Source organism: Sapajus apella, unplaced genomic scaffold, assembly GCF_009761245.1.
Source record: "Sapajus apella isolate SASKATOON/1434 unplaced genomic scaffold, GSC_monkey_1.0 scaffold54, whole genome shotgun sequence".
Classification (NCBI taxonomy): domain Eukaryota; kingdom Metazoa; phylum Chordata; class Mammalia; order Primates; family Cebidae; genus Sapajus; species Sapajus apella.
In genome coordinates this window covers 9825008-9833796 of record NW_022436994.1, presented here as the reverse complement: position 1 = coordinate 9833796, position 8789 = coordinate 9825008, and the positions used below count along the sequence as shown (strand labels likewise).

The 8789-nt window shown below is 40.0% G+C and overlaps 1 protein-coding gene across 6 annotated transcripts in view; it reads left to right on the top strand.

The window, feature by feature from the left end:
- OGDH (oxoglutarate dehydrogenase) overlaps positions 1 to 8789 on the top strand; it is a 90504-nt gene that overhangs the window by 40990 nt on the left and 40725 nt on the right. For 3 of the 6 annotated variants that reach the window (XM_032244334.1, XM_032244333.1, XM_032244335.1), the window contains exon 5: positions 4142 to 4186. The exons of the other annotated variants lie outside the window; for them this stretch is intronic. In XM_032244334.1, the coding sequence (XP_032100225.1) occupies positions 4142 to 4186 (45 nt within the window). The remainder of the gene's footprint in view (positions 1 to 4141; positions 4187 to 8789) is intronic. 6 annotated transcript variants of the gene reach the window in all.

Here is an 8789-nt window from a genome sequence, read left to right as displayed (position 1 = left end):
GCAACCTCTGCCTCCTGGGTTCAAGCGATTCTCCTGCCTCAGCCTCCCGAGTAGCTGGGATTACAGGCACCTGCCACCATGCCCAGCTAGTTTTTTTGTATTTTTAGTAGAGACGAGGTTTCACCATGTTGGCCAGGCTGGTCTCAAACTCCCGACTTCAGGTGATACGCCCACCTCAGCCTCCCGAAGTGCTGGGATTACAGGCATGAACCACTGTGCCCGGCCGGAAATAACCTTTCAATTAGGGGCCAGGTTCCAGGTAAATCCCCAGATGCTCATCTTAATCTGTGCCAGGCTGTACTATAGATCCTATGTCTCTTGGGAAAGAGGGTTGAGAGTTCTAACATGAGATACTTAATTTTATTTATTTATTATTTGATTTTATTTTAAAAACAGAGACAGGGTCTTCTTATGTTGCCCAGGCTGGTCTCGGACCCCTGGACTCAAGCAATCCTCCTGCCTTGGCCTTCCAGAGTGCTAGGATTACAGCAGTGAGTCACCGTGCCTGGATGAGATGTATTGAATACACATTTCTCTTCACTCACATTCTATTGGGAGGTTCTTTAACACGAAATCTGCAGACCTGTAGAGTGAGGCACCAACCTCCTGTTACAATATTCCTGAATGGGTCCAGTCAGGGTAGGAGGTAGTGGCAGCCCAACGTCTTCTAGTAAGAGGGCTCTTAGGGAGGCTTTTTCCACTGACTCTTGAAGAAGAGTCATAGGTTGGGGTGGCAAGGTAGATATGGGTGTATATTGCAAAACACTAAAACCAGGGTGTGGAAAGGTCTAGACAGTGAGTCCCAACAGTGAGGCCCGCTCATTTGCCTAATTAGAAACAATTAGAAACCCTTGCTTAATGGAAATTCTTGCCCTCAATTTTTTTGTTGCTGTTGTTTTTTTTTTTTTTTTAATTATTATTTTTATTTTTTGAGACAGAGTCTTACTGTCGTCCAGGCTGGAGTGCAGTGGTGCAATCTCAGCTCACTGTAACCTCCACCTCCCAGGTTCAAGTGATTCTCATGCCTCAGCCTCCCAAGTAGCTAGGATTGCAGGTGTGTACCACCATGCCTGGCTAATTTTTGTATTTTTAGTAGAGATGGGGGTTCACTTGTTGGTCAGGCTGGTCTTGAACTCTTGGCTTCTAGTGATCCTCCCACCTCAGCCTCCCAAAGTGTTGGGATTACAGATAAGAGCCACTGCCCCAGCCCAATTTTATCTTTCAAGTGTAGCATTTGAGTTAGAGTCCCAATTAAAAATGCCATTGTCTGTATAAATTTTATAGTATAACTTTTCACAGTGACAAAAGTGATTGAGAGATGTACTTTACCGGGTTTTTTGGGAGTTTTGTTTTGTTTTTGAGACAGAGTCTCATTCTGTTGCCCAGGCTGGAGTGCAGTGGCACGATCTCAACTCATTGCAACCTCTGTCTCCTACATTTAAGCGATTCTACTGCCTCAACCTCCTGAGTAGCTGGGACTACAGGTGCATGCCACCATGCCAGGCTAATTTTTGTATTTTTAGTAGAGACAGGGTTTCACCATGTTGGCCAGGCTGGTCTCGAATTCCTGACCTCATGTAATCCACTTGCCTCAGCTTCATAAAGTGCTGGGATGACAGGCATGAGCCGCTGTGCCTGGCCTAATTAAATTAAATTTTATTTATTTTTTTTTTTTTGAGATAAAGTCTCCCTCTGTTGCCTAGACTGGAGTGCAGTGGCATGATCTCAGCTCACTGCAACCTCTGTCTCCTGGGTTCAAGCGATCCTCCTGTTGCAGCCTCTCATGTAGCTGGGATTAGAAGTGTGTGCCACTACGTTCACCTAATTTTTGTATTTTTAGTAGAGACAAGGTTTCACCATATTGTTCAGCGTGGTCTCAAACTCTTGAGCTCAAGTAATCTGCCTGCGTTGGCCTCCCAAACTGCCGGAATTACAGGCATGAGCCACCATGCTCAGTGAGATGTATTTTAATGTGAGATCTAAACATAATTAAAGGAGAATTAAAAACAAAACGTAAATAAATGGGAAGAAAGTGTGAAACTTCTCTCTCATTTACCATTGATGTTTGCAAATTGCTAATACCGTTTTCGGAAATGAACTTGAGTTAAATAGTTAAAAAGTTAATTTAGAAGTTCAAAAATGTGGCAGAATGTCAACTACTTAGCTCTTGCCTTTCTCTGACAACCTGCTGTCATTAACAGCACAGTGAGTTATGACAGCGTTCCCACACATTATCCTGACCTTCCAGAGCTCTCCAGTTTGTTCCTTTGATGGCTGAGAAAAATAAGCTAAAAATAGAGTTGATGTTTAATTAGCTTTTAGAATTTCGGAGTGATACAGAGCAGTTCATTTAGTAAACATTGATTGCTATGTGCAGCATGCTGTGCTACAGATAACTGAGGAGTTGGAGATAAGGTTTGCTAAGTGACTCGGGAGGGCGGGGCCAAGCCAACTATAGACCCAGGGTAGTTTAAGCCATGGGTAACATGGTCACCTTCAAGGAGAATGAAGCCTGGCCAAGCAGACATCTGACATTTGAGAAGATACTTTGACTAGAGATACCTAGGAACTGGTAAACCAAGTCACCTAGCTCCCAGGGTCAACATTCCTGCCTCTGTGCTTCACTTGGAAGTACTGTGGCCAAATATCCATCCACTCTGTCTCTCCTCCTGCACAGCACCTGCACTCTTCAAGAAGTAATCAATAATGCTTCAAAGCACTAGGGTGTTGGAAAATCTGTGTGCTTTCTGTAAATTGTGACAACCAGAATATCTTCTGTTCTCTTCACTCTCCTTTGGTTTATGTCTTTTGTTTGCCTTTTATTTAAAAAATATAAGAAGGTACAAGTAAAAGTAAGCACATTAATATAGTCAGTACTGAGAATGTAAACATTCCATGTTGCCTTTAGATTTTTTAGAATGGGAATGAGTATTTAAGGTTCCTTTTGAGGCCCTCCCTTGTATGGATCCTTACCTGGAGTCTCCAGAGTGATTGACATACACCTCAGAGCTCCCCAGGAGCATTTGTGGCATCTGGATGTGGTCTCATATCTTGATTTTGAAGATTGAAGGAGCAAATTTAAGATTCTTCATCCTTGCCTTAAGGAAAATATCAACACTTAGATATTCTGTTGTCTTAAGGGCCACTTGGCTCTGACTTCTTTAGTGGTTGTTTCCTGGGGGAAGGTGGCAGTTACCCTGTGTGGCTTGCCCAGGACTGGAGATCTGCAGCACCTGCCACAGCCCCAGGAAAGAGGCCTGTGTTTCTTGGATTCTGAGTCTAACTTCAGAGAAAGTGCTCCTTTCTCTGCAGTCCCAGCACAGGAACCATCCTCAGTGACAATGCTCCGAGTGCTCAGCCATCAGCCTTTCTGTGTGCCGGTGTGTGCCTACCTTCCTGACCCTGTTCCCCAGGCCCACATGCACAGACAACAGGGGTCAGGAGTGTGTTTTGTGTATCCAGATAAACATCTTGATTTCGCCAGCGGCTCAGGAAGCTTTTATGTGTAGTAGAAATCTGATGCAAAGTTTTCAGGTAGAAGGAAGTGTCTAGCTGTGCAGATGTAGCTATGGCTCTTGGGTTGTTTTCAGCCAGCAAGCTCTTTCTCTTCTAGTTTGCCTTCTTGAGATGGGAGGTCAAGGACTCCTTCCATTCTTTAGAATTCTTCAAAATCTTACGGTGTAGTCTGCTGCCTGAATCTAGTTCTGAGAAATGACTACTCTAAAAATTAGGCTTTTTCATTTTCATTTCCTCGATTTTCATCTCAAAGTAGTGTTGCTTGGGTCTGTGTGACTTCCCAGGAAAGTGCTGTTATCAGCCACTTCTTGAAGCTAGGGAGACGAGGAGCTCTCAAACGACGCTGCCTGATGGCTTTCCATTGTCAGGGTGCCAACCTCCCCTCCTTCTGATTCGCCTTATTCCAGCTGTTCTATGAATCATTTCCATGTTTAACGAAATTGATCCCCTGACTATGTAACCCACCCACTTCTCCCTTGATGTGTGTGTGTCCCTGTGATGGTGTCTGTGCTACCTGTTACCGCAGTAATGCTGTAGGGTTTTGGTGTTTGGGTCTTTTTTAAACTAACTCTCACCTGTCTTTTTCCTTCTGCGCTCACCCATGATACCCCACTCTGCCTCTCAGATCTTGCAGTTTTCAAGGAACGACTTCGAATGCTAACAGTAGGAGGTATGAAAATAATGAGCCTTTCACCTTTTCAGAGTTGAGGACTTCGTTTGAATAGGATGTGCAACTTTTCCTAGCATGCAATATGGGGAAAGTTGACATAACTTCTGTTGAGTGTTTTTAAGTTTGTTAATTGTTCTGAAATATGTTTTTCCCTTCATTTAGTTATTAACCAATAAGTAGAGCTACTTATATGGTATTGTTTTGTTTCTGTTCATTTTGTGTTTCGAAGAGCATTTTTCATCTTCACGTGTGCTTCATTGCTTCACTGTGAGCTTCCATCTTCAGCTTAGTTCACCTTTAGCTGCTGCCATAGCCAGCTGGGGACATGAAGCCACGTTCAGCTCTGCATGGTGGCTTGTCCTGTCCTCCACATTCTGTGCTAAGGCTTTGTTTGACTGGACTCTGGATTTTCCCAGATTCTGCTTCCTGGGCATTTTGGACAAGATTTCCAAAATGTTTTATGTTTGAAGGCCAACTGAAGCAGTAATAAAAACGTCCTGGGAAGTCTTAGTGACGCTCGTTTGGGCAAAACACATTTGGGAATCCAGAGTTGAAATGCTGGGGGATCATCTGCCTGTTGTCATCCACACTGGCGGCCAGTCTCTTCTTTACACTCTGGCTTCTGAAGCACTTATCTTTTTTCTCCTTCTTACTCCTAATGTCTATGAGACTCTACTTTTTAATTACACTTTTTATTTTGAGATCACTGTAGATTCCTATGCACTTGTGTGAAATAACAGTTCTGTGCCCTTTGGCCTGCTTCCCCAATGGTAACATCTTGAAAAGCTATAGTACATCACACCACTACACTAAATTTATTAAAGTAAGACTTTAGACATCCATCACCACAAGGATTCCTCCTGTTGCTTTTTTCTGACCACATCAACTTTTCTCCCATTCCAGCTACCACTTGTATTCCCTGGCAACCACTGTTCTGTTCTCCATTTTTGTAATTTTGTCATTTTAGGAAATGTTATACATGTGGAATCACGGTATGTAAACTTCTGAGACTGGCATTTTTCAATCAGCGTAATTTTTTTAGAGATTCACGCAGGTTGTTGGTGTGAATCAATAGTTTGTTCCTTTTTATTGCTGAGTACTATTCCATCGTATGTATGTACTACAGTTGTTTTTAACCATTCACCTGTTGAAGGACCTGTTCATTGGAATGGCTCATTTCCATTCTTTGGCTAATAGGGTCTTTTGCAGAGCAGAAGTTTTTAACCTTTTTTCCCCCCCTCTTTTCCTAGCTCAGCTTCTATCCCCAAAGTTTTTAAGCTTGATGACATCCAGTTTATCAATTTTCCTTTTATGGATTGTACTTTTGGCATCTAAAAGCTAAAAGCTCTTTCCTTAGCCCCAGGTCCCCAAAATGTTCTCCTATGTATTTTTCTAAAGATTTTATAGTTTTGTGTTTTACATTTAAATCTATGCTCCATTTTTAGTAAATTTCTGTATAACGTATTAAGTTTAGATCAAGATTCTTTTTTGTTCATTTTATATTTTTGTGTGTAGATGTCCAGTTATTCTGTCCATTAGCTGAAAAGTCTGTCCTTCCTTCATTGAACTGCTTTTGTACTTTTGCCAAAAATCAGTTGGACTTGTTTATGCGGGTCTATATTTGGATTTTCAGTTATTTTCCTTTGTGTGTCTGTTTTTCTACACACAAAGTACCACAATGTCTTGATTACTGTAGCTACTAAATTTTATTTTTTCTTTTCAAAATTATTTTGGTTATTCATGGGCCTTTTCCTTCTCCATGTAAATTTGAGGATAAGCATATCTATATCTACATATACCTTGCTGCCATTTTGATAGGAATTGGCTTAAACCTATAGATCCATTTAGGGAGAATTTACTATGTTGTTTTCCAATCCATGAGCATAGTATGTCTTTCATTTATCTGGATCTTTGATTTTTTTTTAAATCAGATTTTTGTAGTTTTCAGCATGTAAATTGTATATGTGTTTCATTGTATTTACACTTAACTATTATTTTCTTTTTAATGTTGATGTTCACATATTCATTGGTAGTATATAGAAATATAATTGATTTTAGTGTTTATATTGCATTCTGAGATCTTGATGAACTCACTTATTCTAGGGCTTTTTTGTAGCTTCCTTAGGATTTTCTGTATAGACAATCATGCCATCTGAAAATAGCAAGTTATTTTGTTCTTTTCAACCTATGTGCCTTTTATTTCCTTTTCTTGCCTTATTACAGTAGCTCTTAGCACTGTATTGAATAAGAGAGGTAACAGTGGACAGCCTTAATGCCCTGTTCCTGATCTCTTAGGGTGAAAGCATTTAGTCTTTCACCATTAAGTATAATGTTAACTGTGGATTTTTTTGTAAATACCGTTTATCAAGCTGAGGAAGTTTCTCTGTGTTCATATTTTTTCTGATAGTTTTAATTGTAAATGTATATTAAACTTTGTCAGATATTTTTCGTGCATCAATATGATCTTGTCATTTTTATTTTATTTATTTATTTATTTTATTTTATTTTATTTTATTGAGATGGAGCTTCACTCTTGTTACCCAGGCTGGAGTGCAATGGCACAATCTCGGCTCACTGCAACCGCCGCCTCCTGGGTTCAGGCAATTCTCCTGCCTCAGCTTCCTGAGTAGCTGGGATTACAGACATGCACCACCATGCCCAGCTAATTTTTTGTATTTTTAGTAGAGACAGGGTTTTACCATGTTGACCAGGATGGTCTCCATCTCTTGGCCTCGTGATCCACCCGCCTCGGCCTCCCAAAGTGCTGGGATTACAGGCGTGAGCCACCGCGCCCAGCCTTATTTATTTATTTATTTATTTAGAGACTGAGTCTTGCTCTGTCGCACAGGCTGGAGTGCAGTGGCATGATCTTGGCTCTGCAACCTCCGCCTCCCAGGTTCAAGTGATTCTCCCACCTCAGCCTCTCAAGTTGCTGGGGCTATCAGTGTGCACCACCACGCCCAGCTAATTTTGTACTTCAGTAGAGGCAGGGTTTTACCATGTTGGCCAGGCTGGTTTCGAACTCCTGACCTCAGGCAATCTGCTCACCTTGGCCTCCCAAAATGCTAGGATTACAGGCATGAGCCACCATACCCAGCTGATTTTTATTCTTTAATGCAGAATATTTAATGATAATGTAGTAGATTGTATTGATTGATTTTTGATTATTAGCCAGCCTTGAATCAGTGGAATAAACACCATTTGATCATGGTATATAATTCTTTTTATAAGTCTCTGTATCTCTTTATATATTTTGCATCCATATTGATAAGGGATATTGGTCATTTTCTTTTTCTGTACTATCTTTGTCTGTTTTTGGTATCAGAGTAATTCTGGCTTCATAAAATGAATTGAAAAGTGTTTCTCCTATTTTCTGAAAGACATTGAATAGAATTGGTATTAACTCTTCTTCAAATATTTGATAGAATTTTCCAGCAAAATTGTTTGGGTTTAGAGGTTAATTTTTCACAAGGTTTTTATTTATTAATTAGATTTCCTTATTTGTCATTGGGCTTTTCAAATTATCTGTTTCATATTGAGTGAATAATAGTGGTTTGTATTCTTCTAGAAGTGGTGTATTTCATCTAAGTTGTCAAATGTTTGTAGAGTTATTCATAGTATTCCCTTACTATCTGATAGTCAATTCTTTTTTTTTCTTTTTCAACTTCAAGAAAAGGAACAGAATCTTCTTGATATTTGAAGGATCTGTATTGATATCCTGTTTCATTCCTGATATTGGTAATTTAGTGTTCTCTTTTTATTTGTCAGTCTTGTAAGAGATTTTGCCAATGTTACTGATCTTTTCAAATAACCAGTTCTTTGTTTTATTGGTTTTTCTCTGTCGTTTTGGTGTTTTCGGTTTCATTGATTTCTGCTCTTTATTATTTCCTTACTTCTGCATACTGGCTTTTGGCTTGTTTGTTGTTTTCCCCTCTTTTCTAGGGATGGGAACTTAGATTATTGATTAGAGAGTTTCCCTCTTTTCTGATGTATTTCCTACTGTAAATGTCTGTCTCAGTACTGGTTTAGCTCTCCAACAAAGTTTTATATATTATATTTTTATTTTCTTTCAGTTGCTTTTGAGACAAGATCTTGCTGTGTCATTCAGGCTGTAGTGCAGTGTCATGGTCACAACTCACTGCAGCCTCTAATTCCTGGGTTTAAGTTATCCTCCCACCTCAGCCTCCCAAGTTGCCGAGACTACAGATGTGTGCCACCATGCCTGGCTATTTTTTAAAGTTTTTATAGAGATGGAATTTACTAGATTGCCCAGGCTGGTCATTATTGTATTCTTTGTATATCCCTTGATATTTTGTCTTTCGCCTATGGAGTATTTAGAAGGGTGTTACTTAGTTTCCACGTGTTTGGAGATTTTCTTGATATCTTTCTTATTATTGCTTTCTAGTTTGATTTTATTGTGGTTGGAGAATACATACTATATGATTTCAATTCTGCTAAATTTGTTGAGTTTTTAAAAAATGGCCCAGCATATTGTCTGTCTTTGCATATATTCCATGGGTACTTGAAAAGAATGCTGCTGTTGAAATGCTGTTGTTGGGTGGAGTATTCTCTAAATGTCTGCTAGGGGCAGGCATGTGGCTCA